The sequence below is a fragment of the Amphibalanus amphitrite genome, unplaced genomic scaffold (genome assembly GCF_019059575.1).
Source record: "Amphibalanus amphitrite isolate SeventyFive unplaced genomic scaffold, NRLGWU_Aamphi_draft 000000F_arrow, whole genome shotgun sequence".
Lineage (NCBI taxonomy): Eukaryota > Metazoa > Arthropoda > Thecostraca > Balanomorpha > Balanidae > Amphibalanus > Amphibalanus amphitrite.
In genome coordinates, this window is record NW_024881498.1 from 2,376,768 (window position 1) to 2,398,700 (window position 21,933).

General features: G+C 53.6%; 1 protein-coding gene across 1 annotated transcript in view; it reads right to left on the reverse strand.

The window, feature by feature from the left end:
• Positions 1-21,933, reverse strand: part of LOC122378900 (serine/arginine repetitive matrix protein 2-like) — a 66,206-nt gene that overhangs the window by 8,299 nt on the left and 35,974 nt on the right. The window contains exons 3-10 of the mRNA XM_043360579.1: positions 5,501-7,732; positions 4,850-5,231; positions 4,416-4,630; positions 3,970-4,091; positions 3,566-3,630; positions 3,208-3,332; positions 2,662-2,674; positions 2,143-2,275 (exon numbers count right to left, since the gene is read on the reverse strand). Coding sequence (XP_043216514.1) covers positions 2,143-2,275; positions 2,662-2,674; positions 3,208-3,332; positions 3,566-3,630; positions 3,970-4,091; positions 4,416-4,630; positions 4,850-5,231; positions 5,501-7,716 — 3,271 coding nt within the window. The 5' untranslated portion in view covers positions 7,717-7,732. The remainder of the gene's footprint in view (positions 1-2,142; positions 2,276-2,661; positions 2,675-3,207; positions 3,333-3,565; positions 3,631-3,969; positions 4,092-4,415; positions 4,631-4,849; positions 5,232-5,500; positions 7,733-21,933) is intronic.

A 21,933-nucleotide genomic window follows, 5' to 3' on the forward strand; every position in this document is an offset into this window, starting at 1 on the left:
AGCGAGGCCAGGCACCCTGTGTACATACAGGACACGGTCAGACAGCTGCACCACCACGTCGTACAGCGAGGCCAGGCACCCTGTGTACATACAGGACACGGTCAGACAGCTGCACCACCACGTCGTACAGCGAGGCCAGGCACCCTGTGTGCATACAGGACACGGTCAGACAGCTGCACCACCGCGTCGTACAGCGAGGCCAGGCACCCTGTGTACATACAGGACACGGTCAGACAGCTGCACCACCACGTCGTACATATGGCGAGGCCAGGCACCCTGTGTACATACAGGACACGGTCAGACAGCTGCACCACTGCAACGTACAGCGAGGCCAGGCACCCTGTGTACATACAGGACACGGTCAGACAGCTGCACCACCACGTCGTACAGCGAGGCCAGGCACCCTGCGTACATACAGGACACGGTCAGACAGCTGCACCACCACGTCGTACAGCGAGGCCAGGCACCCTGTGTACATACAGGACACGGTCAGACAGCTGCACCACCATGTCGTACCGTACATACGGCGAGGCCAGGCACCCTGTGTACATACAGGACACGGTCAGACAGCTGCACCACCGCGTCGTACAGCGAGGCCAGGCACCCTGTGTACATACAGGACACGGTCAGACAGCTGCACCACCGCGCCGTACATACGGCGAGGCCAGGCACCCTGTGTACATACAGGACACGGTCAGACAGCTGCACCACCGCACCGTACAGCGAGGCCAGGCACCCTGTGTACATACAGGACACGGTCAGACAGCTGCACCACCACGTCGTACAGCGAGGCCAGGCACCCTGTGTACATACAGGACACGGTCAGACAGCTGCACCACCACGCCGTACATACGGCGAGGCCAGGCACCCTGTGTACATACAGGACACGGTCAGACAGCTGCACCACCGCGTCGTACAGCGAGGCCAGGCACCCTGTGTACATACAGGACACGGTCAGACAGCTGCACCACCACGTCGTACAGCGAGGCCAGGCACCCTGTGTACATACAGGACACGGTCAGACAGCTGCACCACCGCGTCGTACAGCGAGGCCAGGCACCCTGTGTACATACAGGACACGGTCAGACAGCTGCACCACCACGTCGTACAGCGAGGCCAGGCACCCTGTGTACATACAGGACACGGTCAGACAGCTGCACCACCACGTCGTACAGCGAGGCCAGGCACCCTGTGTACATACAGGACACGGTCAGACAGCTGCACCACCACGCCGTACATACGGCGAGGCCACTCTGTCTGTGAAGGACAGACAGTCAACGGTGACAATCTGCATCATCCCACAGCGTGGACATTTCAGTGCAACGTCAACACACTTACAATCTTCAACGCCATGCAACGCTCTCATTAACCGTTTAAGCGTCAACCCGGAAAGAGCACCGCCAGGCAACGCTTTTACAATGACAAAGCAGGCAGGTGAAAGGAACTATTTTACCAAGCATTACCAAACTATCGGAATATCCAAAATAAAAAATGGTGACCGACTTCAGAGCTGACTTACTGCTGATACCAAGGACAGAAATGATGAGAGGCATCGTTACGTGGCAGTGTTACAGTGTATCAATACCTGGCAGTGGTACGTGACAACTGACAGTGTTACGGAGCACTGTTACGTGACAGCTGGCAGAGTTACGGGGCACTCTTACGAGGCAGTGCTGCCGGGCAGTCTTACGGTGCAGTAATGCCGGATAGTGTTACGAGGCTACGGAGCAGGTGTTACGGGGCGGTCTTACGAGGCAGTGTTACGGGGCAGTGTTACGGGAAAATGTTACGGAGCAGCGTTACGGAGCAGTGTTACGGAGTAAAATTACGAAGCGGTGACACGGAGCAGTGTTGCAGTGTAGCGGTGCCGGGCGGTGTTGTAGAGGTGCAGTGTAGCGGTGTTGCAGCTCGCAGTGTAGCGGTGCCGGGCGGTGCTGCAGCTCGCGGTGTAGCGGTGCAGTGTAGCGGTGTTGCAGCTCGCGGTGCAGTGGTGCAGTGTAGCGGTGCTGCAGCTCGCGGTGCAGTGGTGCCGGGCGGTGCTGCAGCTCGCGGTGTAGCGGTGTTGCAGCTCGCAGTGTTGCGGTGCAGTGTAGCGGTGCTGCAGCTCGCGGTGCCGGCAGGCGGCGCCGCCGTCTCACTGACCGGGGCTGAGCAGCGGCCCGGGCTCGTGCATGGACCGCTCGCAGGCGGCCCGGACCAGCTGCAGCGCCGCTGGGTGCTCGCCGTCAGCCGCCAGCCGCCGCAGTCGGGTGCGCAGCACGCCCGGAGCCGGCAGCTGCAGCAGCGGCCCGTCAGCGCCGCGCCTCAGCACACACACACACACACGTGCACAGGCGGACCGCAACCAACAGACACAGGCTGAGCAGGCGCAGGCAAGGTCACCCCGAGCGCGTGACAAAGACCACTGAGATCAGAGCCGCACCAGGGCCTGAACAAGGCAACGGCAGCAGAGCACAGTTACAGGAAATGGAACAGCCCATCGGGAAAAGTCAGGCAATGGCATTCAGCAATCGGCAAAAGTCACACCCACCAGCACCAAGCGAGCCAAACCGACGCCGCTGGGGCCGGGCTGCTCAGCGCCCATACGCCCAGTCCCAGTGCACCCCTCCCCTCACACACACACAAGCCCGGGGGCACGGGAGGGGGGGGGCGGCGCGTCACCTGGTGCGTGCCGCTGTCGGCCGGGCAGCGGCACGGTCTCAGTCGCAGGAAGGCGGCGCAGTAGTCCGGCGAGTCGAGGTGGCGGTAGCCGGCCAGCAGCTCGGCCACCTCGGCCGACGGCGGCTCAGCCTTCAGCAGCGGCGGCGGCAGGCCGGCTGACGGCGGCGGGGGAGCAGTCACTCGGCGGGGAGAGGAGTCACTCGGCGGGGGAGGGGAGCCACTCGGCGACAGAGGGAGTAGTCACTCGGCAGGGCCCGAACACTGGACTGCCCACTGCGCAGGGTCGGCGCGCCGCGTGCCAAGTATCAATGTAACGTTAGTTAACATTATTTTTACATCCAGTTTTACCTACATTACAATGCACAACCAAAGGGAATTACCCTTTTCATTTCGCTAATAGTTATTGCCATCATCTAAGAAGTTTATGTTTAATTTAGTAGATTTGTGGATTTCAGAAGGCCAAGTCCAGGTTCAGCCCGATTCGGCGGCATCAGTCGCCTGTATTGATGCCGACTGAGCCGCCGCTGGCCGGTTAGTAGTTAGTACCTACCCGACTCGGCGGCCGGCGCGTGCTCGTCGGGCGGACTGTCGTCCTGTGACTGGCAGTCGGGCGGAATCTCGCCCTCCTCGAGCTCAGCGCTGGCCATCGGCGGCGGGACCGAGTCACCGCACTGTGGGCCACACCCAGCAGTCAGCACCGCCACCAACAGCCGCCAATGCAAACCAATGCAGCGTGGAAAATAACTTCACATACGCCGAAAGCGAAAATGCGTTCGGAATTGTATTATTGAATGCTAGACTAAAGTTTGACTGGATTTATAAAAAGCACAAGTTCAGTTACAGAAGAGCTACACACCAGTCACCTCTCCCCCCCCCCCCCCCCCGTTCCGAGTGCAGCACTGACCGGTGCGGCGGCGGCGGCCGGCGGCGGCAGCGGCTGATCCGTGTCCTGGTCACCAGGATCGCCGTCTGCTGGCGGTAAACGGTCCGGCTGCGACTGCGGCTTCGGCCCGAACTGCGGCATCGGCAGCTCCATGGGCACCCGTCCGACGCCGGGCCGAGCACGCAGCGCGACCGGCGGCGGCGGCCGCGGCAGCAGCGGGCCCCTGTGCTGGCGCGGCGCCGCCGGCAGCTCACCCCACGGCGGCCGCCGCCGCTCGGAGCGCTGGTGGGCCGGTGCCGACGCAGGCTCGTGGCCGGGCGTCTGCAGCGGCCCGGGCCAGCCTGCCGCCTGAGCGGCCGGCGGCCAGCGCTGCGCGGCGCGCGGCGGCCGCTCGAGGCGCGCGATGCCCAGTCTCTGAGCGGCACTCGGGGCAGCCGGCTGGCTGGGCGGCCAGCGGGGCGGCGCCGTGTACGGCGAGCGGTTCGCTGCCAGCCCAGACGATGTTCCCGGCGTTCTCTGGGCACACGCTGACGGCCCAGGGTCCTCCCTGAGACGGCGCGCCCGGCCCGGTCAGAGACGTCCCAGCAGTCAGCGGGGACAGCAGCCAGCTGACAGTGACCGACTGGCTGCGACGGCCATTTTCTTCACAAGACACATGAGTATTTAAATATAATTGAATGATTACATTAATTCATAACGCCCCCTCCCCTCCCCCAAACAAAAAATGCAATCGCTTTATATCTCGAGCCAATTATGAAAGTACGAAACACTTTCTAATCTCGCAAATTTAATTTGTTCCAAATTAATGACCATGCCTAAAAACAGGTCTGTTAGGAGCCGAGTCGGCGCTCGGACATTGGTCGGCACCCACCATTCCATGTCGGACTCGGCCACGAAGATGGAGAGCTCGTCGTCGCCGCTGTGCGCCGGCGTGGACCAGGAGTCGCCGCTGTCGTCGGCTGTGCCGGCGGGTGCGCGCAGCTGGCGCGACGAGCCGGCGGCCGGTGCCGCGCCGCCGCGCAGCCGACGGCTCGGCGCGCCGTCCGAGTCGGCTGCCTCGTCATCGGAGGAGCTGCGGTACTTGTCCTGCAGCGCCCGGATCTCGGCGCTCAGGTCCAGTGAGTCATCAGAGTCGCTCGACTCGTGCGGCCGGCCGGGGAAGACGGCCGCGGGCGGCGGCGGCGGCGGCGCGCCCGGCGCCGTGATGGGCCGCCGCGCCGCGCGTCGTGCCGCCGCCGCCCGCTCGGCGTCCGACGGCGCTGTCGGTGCCGGCGGCCGGCGGCGGGCGCGGCGGCCGGCGTATACCGGCGTCCGCGGCCCGGCAGCGCCGGTGAGCGGCGCCAGGACGGCCGACGGGGGCGGCGCGGCCGCCGCCGCGATGTTCGGAGCATGGGCGGACGCTGGAGCCGGGAGAGGGGCCAGAGCACGGTCCGGGTCCCGGGGGTGAGCTGGAGGAGCGGCCGGAGAGGTGCCGGGGGGAAGGCCGCCGCTGGAGGAGGCGGCCGGCCGCTCCGGGTGCGCCGCCGCCGCCGCCGCCGCCGCCGAGGTGGGCACGGCGGCCCCGGCGCCGGTCACAGCCGGAGCCGGGCTGGCGCCGGAGCGCACCGCTGGCAGTACGGGCGCCGGGCGCCGCTCGCTGACTGCTGGGTCGGCTGCACCGTCCCGGGCGGTCCATTGCGGAAGAAAACTGTATGGATGAACCGCAGGTTGTCAAAAATAAGAAAAAGGCCTATCGCGTCAACGGTCACAAAACGCAAGAGTAGATTATACCATAAGAGAGTGTAAGCCTGAGGAGGCAGCAGTGTGCCGTGTCTATGTGAGCAGTGAGCACCCGCTACCGTGTGTCCTGTTTTAAATGTCGACTAAGCTGCAGATGACCAAACAAGCATCACCTTGACGCGTGAACAAGACATCAGGAATATCGGACAGGCTGAAAAGCCTCATTCATTCACTTACCTGTTTGTCGCCTCCTGATTGGCGGTCTCCTTGCGATTCGGAGTGAGCGGCCGGGCCTGGCGCGTCGGGTCCGGCTCCGTCAGTCCTGCCTGGTGCGTCGAGTCCCGCTCCGTCGGTCCTGCCTCGCGCGTCGGGTCCCGCTCCGTCGGTCCTGCCTGGCGCGTCGAGTCCGGCTCCGCGGGCCGGCTGGTCACGTGACCGGCGCGCTGCTGCGGCCGCGCCGGTGAGCTGTGCCGGCGCTGCGCGTCTCGGGCGGAGCAGCTGGTGGGGCCGGTGCCGGCCGCCGCCGGCAGCTGCGCCCGGCCTGCCGTACCGGGCGCCGACACCGACCTGGAGAGAGGCTGGCACGCTGCCGGCTCCGCGCACAGCCTGGCTGGTGTGGGAATCAGTTGGTCAGGCGGGTAAAACAGGGAGATCGGGGTCCTGGGCTTGGTACACCGTTTGGCTTCCTTCGCCTTCACAGCTCCCGCCGGCTTATCCTCAGCTGCTGCCGCTCCTTTCCCTTCCGAGTGTTTGAGGTGTCTGTCCATGGCAGCGAATCCTTTGGCTTTATCATCCTCCTCTTTCAAATCCAATGATTTGGATCTCTTCGTTTTAGCATGCTCGTCCTTGTCTTTTGTTGCTGCTGCACTTTTCGTTTTGATGTCTCTGATCTTTGTTCGCGTTGTGTCCGGCTCCTTGGCTGCTTTGGCAGACGCCGAAACTGAGTCCCTCGCCACCTCAGTCCGGCGTCTATCCGACGGCTCCGGCTTTTCCATGGTCTTCGCCTCCTCACGCTGCACTGCTGGTCCTGCCGACACCTGCACGGTGGCCAACTTATAGTCATGATGACACGTAGAGCCGTCATGCTTTCTGGGCCTCTTCTTCAAGGGACTAGTGGCCTCCCGCTCGGCCGCGGCTTTGTTCTGTGGCGCTGACGGTAACAGCCGGTGATCTCCAGCGCCGCCGTCGGCCGGCGCCTCACAGCGGCCGTGCCGGCCGGTCGACTGCCTGTCTCTGCTGTGGTGGCGGCGGCGCCTGCTCGGTCCCAGGACGGCCCTGGCCGCCTCCTCGGCCGCCCGGCGACTCACCACCACCGGCCACAGACGGCGGCTGTCGGCCCGCTCGGCCGTGCCGCTCCTGGCGGCCGGCGGCCCGCTGACACAGCCACCGCGCGCAGAGTCGAGCGCGCGACCGGCGGCCGGCGGCCATACAGACTGGCAGGCAGCGGCGCCGCTCGTCAGCTCGGCCTCGGTCCAGGAGCGAGCGCGGACAATCGGGGCGCGCGCCGGAGTCGACAGCGACTCGGAGACGGAGCGGGTCGGCCGGCGGCCGGCGCGGCCGGGCGCCAGCCAGCGGCCCAGCTCGCCGGGGCCCAGCCGGCGCAGCGGCACCACGGCGCGACACGCCGTCAGCTGCTCAGTGAGCGGCACGGCCACGGGCGGCAGCGCGCGCCACGGCCGGCCGCCGGCGCCGCACACGCGCCGCAGCGTCTCGGCGCTCACTGTGATCAGGCTGTTGACGAAGTCGGGCCGGGGCGGCGCCGGCAGCGGAGACGGAGCCCGCCTCTGTCCACCTGTCACTGACCGCGGCACCGGACGGCCAGGCTGAGGTGGCAGCTGCTGTGGGCGAGGTGGCTGCGGGCGAGGCTCAGGCGCCAGCTGCTGCGGGCGAGGTGGCAGTGGGCGATGCTGAGACGCCAGCTGCTGCGGGCGAGGCTCAGGCGCCAGCTGCTGCGGGCCAGGCTCAGGCGCCAGCTGCTGCGGGCCAGGCTCAGGCGCCAGCTGCTGCGGGCCAGGCTCAGGCGCCAGCTGCTGCGGGCCAGGCTCAGGCGCCAGCTGCTCTGGGCGAGGCTGCTCTGGGCGAGGCTGCTGTGGGCGAGGCTGCTGTGGGCGAGGCTCAGGCGCCAGTTTTGAGTATGGACGCGATAGCAGCTGAGCCGACAAGGCCGCCAGCGCCGGAGGAGGCTGTGCCGGTGAGGCAGCTCTGGGCGGTGCTGTGGGCGGCGTCGGTCGGCAGCGCTCTGGTCCGTCCGTGTCGCCGTCCTCGGAGCTGGCCGACAGGATGGTGTCGTTGAGCCGGTGCCGCTCGGAGGCGGCCGGCGGCGCGGCGGCTGCCTCCGGCGGCCAGGCCGTCAGCAGCCAGCGCATCGAGCGCAGGTCCTCCGTGGAGCCGCGCGGAGACGAGACCGCCAGCGGCGCCTCGCAGCAAAAGTCGCCGTACGTAAACAGAGACATTGCAGACGGACGATCTCTGAAATGCAGAAACACCGCCAACGATATTCATCAATCATCACAAATCCAGTAGTCAGGGTTCCAAGGAGTGGACATTTCAGTGCCCTGATATATGTAGGTATGTACACTTTACCTGACATTATTTTCCAGCCATGTTATGCCTGTGTTAACGCCACCACCTGCTGCTGACGTTTTGTAGTACGCGTTGACCAATCATACAGGGTCATTCAGAATAAAGGAACACATTTGTTTTTTGTCTCAAGCCTGTATTTTTTATCGCATACTGGTAAGACAGGCACCAAAACATTCGCAAACCGATGCTATTTTGCTGGATATCAGCGGCTGACGTCAGAGAACTACAGCTGACCATCTATAGTACTTGTTCCAGGTGACCACCGTTTTCGCGAAGGCACAGCTCAGCTCTTTTACGAGCGCTTTCCATTACGGCGCGGCATGTTGCGACAGGGATTCGTCTCACCGCTTGTTCCACGGCTTTCTTGAGTTCGACGATGGTCTTGGGTCCATTTTTGTAAACTTCCGACTTCAGATGACCCCAAAGAAAAAAATCCGGTGGCGTTAAATCCGGAGAGTGAGGGGGCCACTCGATGCCGACCCCCTTTGCAATCAGGCGGTCCTGGAAATGGTCCTGGAGCCAGGCCTTGGTCTCTGCTGCACGGTGTGGTGGCGCACCATCTTGCTGGAACCACTGTACATTCAGCCGGTCCTGTGCGTGGCGATAGCGAGTGCGCAGACCATTCCAAAATCTTTGCAGGATCTTGCGGTACCTCGCCGCGTTGACTGTTGTGGCGTTACCATCGCTATCTTCCACCCAAATGGGGCCGGAAATGCCCTGTGCACTGATCGCGCACCAAGCCGTGCATTTCTTACTGTGCAGCGGCCTCTCTGCTACCTCACTTGGTGCTTCAGTACCCCAGTAGCGGTAATTTTGGCTGTTAACACGCCCGTCCAAATGGAAGTGCGCTTCATCTGAAAACCAGATGTTCTCGATGAACCGACTTGAAGTGTGGCATTTCCTGCTAAACCAAGCACAGTACCGTTTGCGACTTTTTTCATCACAGTCACGAAGTTTCTGATGGATACTTATCTTGTACGGACGCAACTTCAAGTCAGTGCGCGCAATTCGTTGTGCGGTGCTGTAGCTACAACGCAGCTGTTGGCTGAGCTGCTTTAGGGACGTTTTGGGGGCTGATGTCAAAATTTGTCGTGCCTTTTGGGCGGTTGCTGGGGTCCGTTTGGTGCGCTTAGCCCCGCATCTGCCCTTTTTGTTGTTTTCTAGGCTCCCAGTTGCCAAGAACTTCTCGGTCAGGCTCAGGATGGCCTTCCGAGAGGGTGCTTTTCTTGCCTGGAAACACTTCTTCCATTTGCGCTGGGTGAGAACGACTGATTTTGTTTCCAGGTAGAATTTGACGAGTTGTGTTCTTTGGTCTGGTGTGAATGGCAGGAATGGCAGCATCTTCAACACTTTTCACTGACCAGTCAAAACAAAATAGCATTTATTGATAAGTAAAAAATAAGCACGTGCGCATGCAGTATTTTTGCTGTTGCACTTCTATGAAGAAAACAAATGTGCGCCTTTATTCTGAATGACCCGGTATTGCGTAGTTCAAAACCAACTGCATGCTGATAAGCTGACGCTGGCCTCTGTGACAGGTGGCTGCATTCTTGGCATTCTTTCGTAAGGCACTAAATTCCTGCGTAAAGGCGGCCGTCCACTGGTTAGGCGCGAATCTTTACGCGCTGAATTTAACATTGGAGTCTATGAGCTGCGCGCCGACTGCGCTTCATCGCGCGTTCGGCGCAGGCCGCTGAAGCGCAGTCGGTGCACAGCCCATAGGCTCCAATGTTAAATTCAGCGCGTAAATATGCACGCCTAACCAGTGGACGGCGACCTTAACCCGGCAGGCGGTGGGCCTCCCGGCCACCTTCCGCGCGGTGGGGGGGGGGGGCATTTCCCCCCCCCCGTATCTCCGCAACTACTGGATGGATCAGGAAAATTCAAACGGCGTTCGATAGCCCTGTCAAATTTGTCGAAGGAAACCAAATTTCATTGACCTCGGGGTCACCGATGACGTCACAGGTCAGGTCAAAGATAAAATGTTTCACCGTTCACCGTTTCTAGGGAAAGCGCTATAACACCGAGTAAAACGCATTTTGTCGAAAATCAGCGATAAGGCGTCAGTTGTCTACTATGGACGTCAAACCCCTTGAGACCCCACTTTTTTGCGATAATTTTTAAATGCGTCAACTCTCGTTGACAATATTCTGGCAATGTGTGTTTCAGAACCTGCCGAAACTTTTATTACTAAGGTATTTTGACGCCAAACGATTATGAAAGGTAGGGGAGAGTGGGGAAAGATGCCCAGGGTTTTGCTATGTCATATATTATTCGAAAATGACGATGGGAAAGCAAAAACTTGGAGTTTCAACGGAAGCTGACATCATTTTTCTCCAAAAATATCACACTTTCGTGCCTGAAATATTATAACTTTTTTTGCAATTAAGCATTTTCCTGAAGAAGTGAAAGGGGGCATCTTACCCCACAGGGTGGGAAAGACGCCCCCTGACGTTGGGAAAGATGCCCCCTGCACTATAAGTGACATAAATGGGCACGTGAATCGCCTGAACGAATCAGTAGTCCCTTCGAGCCTGCAGTAGACACCAAACGTCATCATAAGGGCCCTCAAAAGTAGTCGTAAGGGGCTTCAGAGGTCATCGTTAGGGCCATCATAGTCCAGCGCGGCCAAACAAGCCTCCGTGGTGGCGTTCGGAGACCACTGTGGGGCTCTTATAGGTCTTCATGATGCTTGAGGGCCCTCGAGCCCATCGTGGGGACCTCCGATGCCAGCGCGGCCCGTGGGGCCAGCGTGGGAGCCCTCAAAGGATGTCGTGAGGGGCCCTGGAGCCAATAATGGGGCCCACAGAGGCCGTCGTGAGGGCTCTCAGAGTCAGATGCCGCCCAAAAAGTCGCGATGTGGGCCGAGAGACCGGCATGGGGAGCACCCGACCGTACTGGACTCTCAATAGTCCCAGATCGGCTTTGGCTCTCATCACAAGTATGTAATATCTTATTTGACGGGTTCCTTGAAGGCCAGCCTACGGATTTAGGGGGGCGTCTTTCCCCATCAGGACAGGGGGCATCTTACCCCAAGGTACCGAAGTAACATTAAATCAGTACAATTTGTTAGCCATAAAACTACACCCTGAAACAAACTGTTTGGGACACAGTACACGCATGCTAATGTATCACGACTATAGCAAGGGACGCAAAAATTATTTACCTTCTTTGATATTTACAATGTTCTGACACCAAAATATTTTTTGAAAGCAGCAAATAAAAAACATGCAATCACCAGCCTGCCGTTGCCCAACTGAGCTTCGCGATTTTTTGTGCAGTTAACAAGGCAGGCTTCCGCTTTACGCTAAGAACATTAATTTCCAGGTCCGATTCTTTGTTTCGCCGCTAGAGGGGGTGGGGCGTCTTTCCCACCCTGGGCATCTTACCCCACTCTCCCCTACTTCTCATTCACTCGTAATGCTAAGGTCAATTCAGGCCCGGGCAGAGGCTTGCGCTCGGCCACACTCGAGCCCCGCCACCAGCGCCATCTGCTCTTAATGTCATCTACCAGCGCCCGCTACCACTACCAGCTACCGCCCACCATCAAGCCTGAATGGAGCGCGAGACGCGAGTGACCGGTCGCCGGGCTAGGAGCGCCGGAGGGGTAGGGCGGAGTTTAGCGCTGACGTCATTACGTGGCTCCGCCCCACGAGCGCGTAGCCTCTACCCAAACAGCAGATTCGTTCCGTGAAATTTAACATTACGAGTGAATGAGAAGTGCCTTTCATAATCGTTTGGCGTCAAAATATCTTAGTAATAAAAGTTTCGGCAGGTTCTGAAACACACATTGCCAGAATATTGTCAACAAGAGTTGACGCATTTAAAAATTATCGCAAAAAAGTAGGGTCTCAAGGGGTTTGACGTCCATAGTAGTACATATGTTGCTATTAGAGGTCACTGGTCATACCAGGTCAGGTCACAGGTCAGGTCACCAAAGGTCACCAAGGGTCACCACATGAACCCAACTTAACTAAGGTTGTGCGATGCATGTTTTATGGCCAGTTTTTCATTTCCAACTCAATAATGTTGGTTATAAGACCATCAGGTACGGTTTAGGTCACTTTCTGGTGGAGGTCAGGTCAAGGTCAGGTCAAAAAAGGTCAAATTTCAAAGTTGATATTTTGCATAAAATGGGTATTGATTCGATGCAGCTCGTCACGGGGAGTCTAATGGTGGTCTTTGTTTTGCGCTACGAGGTCTAGAATTGCTAAAAATTGAGTTTGAAAATTTGACGTTATCAATTTTGAACAGTTTTTTCGCTAGTTTTAACTTGGCCAAAAAAGAGGTATCGATTTGAAATTTGGTATGTAGATAAAAGGCGGTAGGGACTATCACATATATTCCGGTTTTCGAAATTCATTTTTTTATTTTTCGGCTATTATACTCAAAAAATCTATTTTTATTTTTGGGGGTCAAAATCCAAAAAAAATCGAAAAACCGAAATAACAGTTTTGTAGCCCTCTTGATTCCACATCTTTTATGTCTGAAACATTTTTTCTGTATCTCTAAAGCTGTAGGCCTGACAGCTCTTCCAGCGAAACCTTTTTTTTGGTCGAAAATGGCAGAAATGACGTCATTCTGACGTCATTAGCGGCCAACCTCTCATAGTCTTTGGAAAAACAAATGGTCACCATGTGCGCTAGCTACTCCCGGGAGGGTACTGAAAGTTTGGTGACGATCGGCGCAGCGGTTCTCGAGATATATCGAAAAAACTACATGGGGGCCAAAAATGCCCCCCCCCCACCGCCTGGAAGGTTTAACCTTTCAGCGCGCTCTAGGTGTTGAGCGATTGCGCGCTGAATACGCGCCTCCTAACCAGTGGACGGCCACCTTAACCCGCGCATGACTGGGGGAGGGGATGGGGGGGGGGCTCTCCTACAATTTTTCGGCAATATCTTCTAAACCGTATGACGGATCAGCACGAAACTTGCGGTACCTTCAGCGGCATCAATTTGACACCTTGTATTAAAATTTCAACCTTCTAGAGCTAGAAATTTCACGTGCATGGGTCTTCTAAGACCCATGAACGGCAAAACATTTTATCTTTGACCTGACCTGTGACGTCATCGGTGACCCCGAGGTCAATGAAATTGGATTTCCTCCGACAAATTCGACAGGGCTTTCAAACGCCGTTTGAACTTTGCGGATCCGTTTAAAACCGTTAAAAATCGAACTTTGTGGAAGAGCAATGAAACCTATACCTTTTTTTTCAGAAATGATCAGACTACATTGCTGTGGTGTTTGTTTTCCAACAAAATCAAGGCCATCTATAGAAGGTACAGTCACTCCCCCGCCGACCAATCAGAGACAGATCCTGAGTGACGTCACCCCTGATGCTCGCAAGGGGTGCTCCATTCCTTTACAACGTAAAAATGACTAACTTCATTTGAAGATTATTGGTGACACTCTACACATATGGCTCAACCGTTGATGTCATTGGAAAGTGCAACTAATTTTCTAGCGATAAAAAGAGCAGCAATATGCTAAGAAATGGCCGATTTTGAAGATATAATAGACGATTTAAAAATCCTCTGCAGTTGCAGGAAAGCAACGTAAAAACGCATCGAGCTTATGTTTTTACTATGAATAAATCATTTTTTATTAAGTTTTTAGATATGGTATCGATTTAATCAACAACCTTATTACAATATTTTTATTACTTGTAACTTTATTTCAAAATAATATTTTCAAAAATGGCAACTGTTGGCAAGTAGCTTTGAAGCGATTGTGGCGCACCGCGCCATTATTGTCCTGAGGTCCCCTTATGATGTCATCAAAAGTGGAGTGACATGGATGGGCCTGAACAAAATCTCTTCCGTCCCATGTTTGTGATTATCGCGGCAGTAGAAAGCAGTTTGGGGCTGCCCTCAAACGCCACATGCTCTTCAATACCTGACTGTCCGATTTTTACACTGATGGTGTTGTGTAAGTGTATTTGTGTGTGTGAAGTGTGTATGACAACCGTGCCAGCATTCTCAATTTAGTCGTCTCCTGTGTTCTATAATTGTATGACGAAAACATGTAATAGCCTCTTTATAGAGGATATGTTTGATATGTTCAATCACAGATAACAGTAGTACTGGATTGGAAACAGAATATTGGCAGTTGCAGTAAGAGGCCGAATGTTTTTATGCGACGGCGCCAAAGTGGGATTCTCGCGTGCTGCTGGGTGGATAATTTGTGTGTTGTGTATTGCAAGAAATCGTCATTTTTGTGTTTTGTCGTTTACATTTAAAATCGAAGCTACCAATGTTACTTTCATTTGCTTAAAAAATTAAAGTATTTCACTTTTAATTTGATCATTTAGAGGGCACAATGCGAGGTGTTTTCTTTTGAAAACAAATTGTGGTGCAAAGCCTTACATTACATACGTACCTATAGGTAAATCAACAATGGAGGAGGGGAATGAGCGGTAAAAACTGCCGTTCTGGCTACAACCCAACGAACCAAGAGGAACAAAAGATTAAAACAGGAGATGTCTCACATGCCACCTATTCGCTTTTCTCACCGAAACATCTCTACGGGCTCAGTGGGTTGGCGCCATGGGTCAGCGTGACTGGGCTGAGTGGGATCAGGACTATTCCGCCGTGTGTGAGCTGCATTTCAGAAAGGAAGATTTCGAGGATGATCGGTCATTTCGCACCGGCATGCAGAGACAGCGCCTTCGGCTCAAGAGCGGCGCAGTTCTGTCAGTATTGACCAGCGTGGATTACGCGATGCCCCCTGTGCACGAGCGGCCAGCGAAACTAGCCATGGCATCGGCACGCCACTCACACCAGAAGCAGGCTATGAAGGGCCAGACCGATGCGTTCTTCACGAATGACATCAGCTATCAGGTGGCAACTACATACTGGTCGAGTGTTCGACAGTTCCTGGAGAATGAGGCGGTACTCCGAAGTCGAACTAAGGGCCTCAGATGGTGGTCACTGTCACGTTTCAGCCCCGCCGACGCCTCCACCCGAATGGCACCATCACAGCAGGAGTGACAGCAGGATGGTGATCTTGTCATCCAGGAGCTAGTGGCCGCGGTGGCGAAATCCACTGAAATGGAGGGCCTGGATGACAGCGCCAGACACAGCTCCGGCGCCTTGGCACGCTCGGCCACCAGGCGTAACAAGTACGGTGCCTCCGCCAGCCTGCTGATCTATCATGGGGCTACGCCGCTGGAGGTACGACTGGAGAAAGACGAGGAAGACATTGACCTCACCGTGAGGATCTGCCATATTTGGAGGCAACTTGCCGAAGACGGAAGCTAACTAGAACCAGCTGCTGGTCTGCGATCAACCAAGAAGTGACGCAGAAGTGACGAAGATAGTCGTAAACCGGGATGTCGAACTGACCGGAAGTCGTTTGCAATGATAGCCACGACGTCCTTAGGAGCAGTAGCGGCGGAATACCTTCAATTAAGAGGGGGCACCGCCAACTTTAGGTCCCATTCTTTCCATGCAAAGACCATAGGGCTAATGTTAAAAAGCCAAAATCAAAGGGGGGCACGGTGCCCCGGTGCCCTCCCCGTTCCGCCGCCTATGCTTAGGAGCCTCCTTCCAGAGATGTATGCGACGGTTTTCAATCTATTTGCTGGAAAGTGTGGAAACATGGTAACTGATAAGCGAGGCAGACACTCAAGACAGTGCTGTCCATCGAAAGTCAGGAAGCAGACACCCCAGCGGCAATCGGGTTGCGCAGGTGCAACCCGATCGAGGAGCAACAAGATGCCAAAGCTCAGCAGGGTCAAGAAGATGTAAGGCGGGGAAGTAAGGTCGCTGATGAAATTGGGAGGGCAGGCGAAGCGAAGTGACACTTGAAGGGGTGTTTTGTGACGTTGGTTTGAATTGTGACGTTTGGATGGTTCGTTGTGACAGGACTGGTGTCGATTTACATGTAAATAAAGAGATCAAACGCCCATGTACAAGTACTTTTTGTGGATGAGAGTGAGAAATCATTATAATCAAATCTGTGGCATACGTTCCCTCACCACGGTGAGGAAAGTGTAACCAGCAACGTTTAGCAAAATAAGTTGCCATTATGCAAAAATGCAACAATAAACACAAGCACGGCTAGATTGCTTCTTTATAAGTTTCATTCAAATAAACCAATATCTTTTGTTGTTGCCTGTGAGAGAAGATATCGAAGTCTGGGCACGAAATACTTCGGTTCTGTTTTCGGCCTCTTACTGCAGCCACCGGAATCCTGTTTCCAATCCAGTACTACTGTTATCTGTGGTTCAATAAATAAATAAATAAATAAATAAATAAATAAATAAATAAATAAAAATTGCTATTTCATGGCGAAAACTCAGCTCAAACACGAACTTCGGAATCGTTTCGACCGGACCCGTCTCCCGCACTCCTCGACAGCGTATCTTTGATCCACGAAAACAATCACAACTTTAGGAAGAATTCCACATTTATATAGGTATACCAAACGGTAGCTCCAAGCGTGAAGACTGAAGAACACATCTAAACACACAAAAATGGCGAGCTCTCACTTGGTTATAATGTATTTGCACCGCAAAGATTTAAAGACGAAAATATAACTTCACATAATTGATGTCAAACACAAATAGACTTTTAAAAAAGTACCCCAAAGTTCCGCTTCGACGATCTCTCTAGATAGCAAGGATGAAGGAATCATTGCACTACAAGATCCAACAGTCATTTCTTGCGACTTTTTGCGACTTTGGATGTTAGTAGCCAAAAATTAACCCGCGGCGGACCGGTGCTTGGCGCCAAACGCGCCGGGCCGGGAGGTGTTTGAACATTCCCTTTTAACTCGGCTCCTGGGCAACATAGCGACACCCAGTAAGTGACATTCGAAAGAGAGTCCAAAATTCCGGATAAAGTAATTGGTCATTTTAAGGTCAGGTCAAAGGTCAGGTCACCAGGGGTCATGAAAGGTACAATTTTGCATATTTCAGCATTTCTCGAAACATCGGCCCTTACCTCGGGGACCAATAGAGCTACATCGTCGCGGAAAATCGCATTCAATTTTTAACCCTCGCCGGACCTATTGGTTTTCTAAATGCGCCCCGGCCGAGGGGGATGGGGTACGACCCCCCATCGCAGTTTTGCCCCTGAAAGAGCTAGAGCGTCGCGGAAAAAAACGAGCGTGTGCGCCGTTACAAGACGCAGCGACTGGTATCCGATTTTAAGGTATCAGGTCAACCGCTGACCTCTGAGGTCAGGTCGAGTGACCCAAGGCACGGGCTCAGTTTTTCATACACAGCTTTGCAAAAAAAAAGGTGGCAGAGCCGCAAATTTGGCATCGTCGTGTTTGCCTCGCTTAGGCGCGTCGAATGGTATACTTTTTGTTTGGGTGAGCTCAAGTTCAGATGTTGGCCTCGGGTCAAGGTCAGGTCAGCGTTTCCCAGGTCACGAGGCTGGTCAAAGGAGGTCATGTCGCATACGACTCGATTTGGGAGGTCCTTTTGAGTCCATTGGTGGCTCTCCTGACCCGCTAGCTCAATTTGATCGGAGTTTTTGGCGAAAAAAAAAACTCTTATGACCCTAGTGACGTCATAAATGACGTCATGCAAGGTCAACAATGCAAAAGTGAGGCATCGAGCCTTGCAAGGAGTGCATGAAATCACGATACGATTCCGTGTGCTTGAGATAGTTAGCTTAGGATCATTCTTGGCGCCAAAATAACAGTTTATGCATTTTCTCATTGACTTAGAATGGTGAGGTCACGTGACCGACCTGACCTTATGTGACCTTGACGAAAAATCAGAGATTAAAAGCTGTGAGATCTCTAGGGGCTACAAGTCTAGGTCTAGGTCATGCAAATCTTAATTCCCTTTGAAAGCGCACTGATTTCATGCACTCTCATTGCAAAGCACTATTTTTTAGTTAAAAAATAGTCCTAAAATCCTAAAGATTTTAGGACCGTGCAGGGGTTCACTTATGACGTCATAGGTCGGTGACCTGAACGGATCTAAACATGCAGTTGGTTTTACCAAATCTTTTTCTCATTTTAAAAGGTCTACATAGTTCCTTCGCCATCAAAGGAAGTCAAATTCACTCATGAGTGGACTCAGTTTCGAATTCTGTCAATTTGGCGGTCAGCGTCGCTGGCAACGGTTAACGAGTATGGTCGGATGTGACACGTATACTATAACTTCGCGGTTCGTCGGAAAGTCATTTCATCCACAAAAGAAATGAAATATACCATTCGAAAGCTGGCGGTGAGCTGATTCCAAAAATGTATTTTTTTATCGAAACCGTTCGATGGCCTTTTCCAAAAATTGCGTTTTTGTAAAAAAAAACGCAATATTTTTTATTGTACGAGCTGTTCAGGACATTCTTGAGATCATAGGCATGTTTTTTCCAGTGAAAGCTGAATGCCAAAAGAAGAATATGTAGCGAAAAATATTCTCAATTATTAATATGTGTCTCTCACAGCCGGCAACAAGGCGCAATCACACAACTCAGTGCCACGATGGATCAAAATAAGCCACATAAAAGCGTGAAAGACCCTTATCGACGCGCAGACCAGCGCTCTCGGCTGTCTGACGGGCCGCGGAAGGGAGGTTCGGCTGTCGCCCTTCTAAACGGACGTCATATTTGTTAATTTAACGATTCAAGTCGGTACTTAAGTTATTCAGGATACCTGAGAGGAAGATTCATTGCTCTGTCATTTTCACATCATGTATGAATTTGCATTCGTTTAACCCGCGCACCGACGGGGGGGGCGGATATCCGCCCCCCCCCTGAGGTTTTTCGCGAATAGCGGGAAAACCGCGGCGCGTAGCGCCGCGAAATTTGGTATGACTATTCCCTTATCAATTTTACACATGGTGTGCAAGTTTGAACCTCCTACCTTTCAAGGTCAGGTCACCAGGTCACTTTGAATGACCCAACCTCAAGTCACTTTTTTGCAACTTTGTCACCGTGCCAGAGCTACAGTAGATGTCGGAGGCCTTTGAAAGTCGCAGGATGTTATCAGGTCATTAGTAGCTACAATTTGTATATCTCGGAATTTTGATATCGGTGACCTAAGGTCAGGTCAATTTCGCGACCTCCCCATTATAAGTCAATGGGGGAAAAATCAACTCCCTGTTTTTACCACTAAAACGGGTCGGAATGGCCCCATATACCATACATGACTTCATATACGATCAACCTTCACTACCTTGAGGTCTGTTTTGCTGTTGGGCAGCTGTGAGGTCATGTGACGTCATCAAAGGTCACCAAAGGTTTTTGGCCAATAACTCCGTACAGGAACAAGATACAGACGCGTGGATGGTCTCATTGTGTTCAGCTCGTCAAGACGCATCGAATGATATACATGATGACCTCGAAGTCACGTGACCTGAGGTCAACCTTTGACCTTGACCTTTCGAGGTCAACATATATATCATTCGATGCGGATTGACAAGAGGATCACGATGATGCCCTTAGTTTGTTCCTATCTTGACTAATTCGAAAGTTATTAGAGAAAAACTCTCTCCATATTCAGCGCCGCCATTTTGACTTTTTCGACCCCTGTGACGTCATCTTTGACCTGACCTGAAAATGACCTTAGTAAAAATTGTAGATCTTGACCGTGCGTATCCGATGCCGTTTACCGCTTGTCGCTATCTTGCTTCGTTCTCGAGATCTCAGGGGGGGGGGCGGTCATCCGCCCCCCCCCCCCCGTCGGTACTAAGTTGGCGCAGACCCCCGTCGGTGCGCGGGTTAATATGTCCATATGTCCACTTTGCTCAACTCAGCTAGTCATTAGGAAAGTTGGCCCCGCTGAGCTGTCAGAGGTTGTACCGGCCTCAGCTGGGCTGGAGTGGGAATAGCGCCCACCCCGCTAACTTTCCTGGCGCGGGCATTGAGCGCACGGGGCGGAGTAAAACCTGCATAAGGAAATGTAAGTTAAAGCATGTTGTAAATCTAGTGGAACGATGAACTTTCGTCGCAGGTATCCTGAATAACTTTGATAGCGATATGGATAGTTAAACAAACAAATATGACACTTGTTTAGCAGGACGAGACTAGAACGTTTCTTCCGTGGCCCGTCAGACTGGCCTATAGTGCCGGGTCTTCGAGTAGATAAGGGTCATTTCACGCCTCTGTGTGGCTGAACTTGATCCATCGTGATGCTCAGTTGTGTGATTGCGCCTTGTTGCCGGCTGTGAGAGGCGCATATTAATATTTGAGAATATTTTTTGCCGCATATTGCTCCTTTGGCATTCAGCTTTCACTGGAAAATGAAAAATCATGCCTATGATTTCAAGAATGCCGTTGCTTAAAAATTATTACCATTTGATATAAACGCAATTTTTGAAAAAGGTCATCGAACGATTTCAATAAAAAAAAATAATTTTTTTGGAATCAGCTCACAGTCAGCTTTCGAATGGTATATTTCGTTTCTTTTGTGGATGAAATGACTTTCTGACGAACCGTGACATATTGAATATCAGCGTGGGTTTTCTTGAAGCTCTCGTAGGCCCAGCATTGGCTGGCATGAGACCCTCTTCGGCAGTGGCGAGTGGGCCCTGCCAAATGAGCGTGGCTCTACGACACTTAACCCGCGCGGGGCTGGGGGGGGGTAAATTTTACCCCCCCCCCCCCTCGCGAATTTTGGCAATATCTCAAAAACGGCGGCGCGCAGCGCCGCCAAACTTTCAGTACCTTTTCTTACATCAATTTGACACGTTCCCTGAAAATTTGAGCGAAATCCGTCGGAAACTTTTTGAGAAATTGACGTTTTAGTGACGTCATGTTCGCCATTTTCGCCTAAAAAACGGCAAAATTTCAAACGCCGCTAACATCTTCATTTTTAAAGGAATCAAGACGTAACAAAAAAGGTTATACGCCTTTCTACTTTGTCTATCAAATGGCTATCTCGGTTTTTTGAAAATTTTGGATTTTGACCCAATTTTTTCAAAAAACTGACTTTTTTGGGAAAATAGTTATAAAATCCAAAATTTTGAGTGTATCGAAAAAAACGGAATATATGTCAGAGAAGTGGTCTATGTGCACCTATATACCAATTTTTAGAAGAATCGGTTCAAAAATGTGGGAGTTATTCAAAATTTTATGACGTCAATGCCATCCAATCATGCTCATCCAAGAGGAAGAAACATGCAAATGTGAACTTCTACATGAATCGCCAGGCTTTCCAGCTGAGGAAAAAGAAGAAGTTGCTTTGGAGCACCTACTGTCGTACCCAGAGCCTGCTTGACCACGCCCGCTTTAAGCGCTGCAGCAATGAGCTGAGGAGGCTGACCAGGAGTCTTCGCAAGGATTATGAGAGGAAACTTGCTGCAGACCTAAAGCACAACCCAAAAGGATTCTGGAGGTACACCAACACCAGACTCCGGACCAGAAGCTATCTTGCAACCATGAAGGACAAAGACGGCTCTGTTGTCTCAGATAGCCAGAAGATTGCAAATATCTTGAACAGTTTCTTTGGCAGTGTCTTCACGGTTGAAGGACCTGGCACTACACCGACTCTAGACGGCAGCTTCAACGGTCCGTCACTGGAAGATGTCGATGTGTCTCCCCAGAAGGTTGAAGCAAAACTGGCTGCACTAAACCCACGAAGCTCCCCAGGGCCTGACAGTATCCGACCCAGTGTACTTCGTAACTCTGCGCGCGTCTTATCTCACCCCCTCAGTCTCCTCTTCAGGAAATCTCTGGACTCTGGATGTCTACCCGCAGAGTGGAAGACAGGGGAGATAACGCCCATCTTCAAAAAAGGAGATCGTCAGGAGCCATCAAGCTACAGACCCGTGAGTCTCACTGCAGTGCCGTGCAAAGTGCTTGAGTCACTGGTAAGGGACAGCCTACTTGCACAATGCACACCTAACCTCAACTGGCCAGCTACATCAGGCTCAGCATGGGTTGCTCCCCAAAAGGTCTTGCACCTCACAGCTCCTGGGGGTGATTGAGGACTGGACTGCTGCCATGGAAGAGGGAGTACCTGTTGATGTGGCGTACTTAGACTTCGCCAAGGCATTCGATTCGGTACCACACAAGCGACTCCTAGGCAAGTTGAGGTCTTATGGTGTGTCGGGTCGACTCCTGAACTGGATCCAATCCTTCCTGTTTGAGCGCCTTCAAAGGGTGGCTGTTCGGGGATGCAAGTCAGCC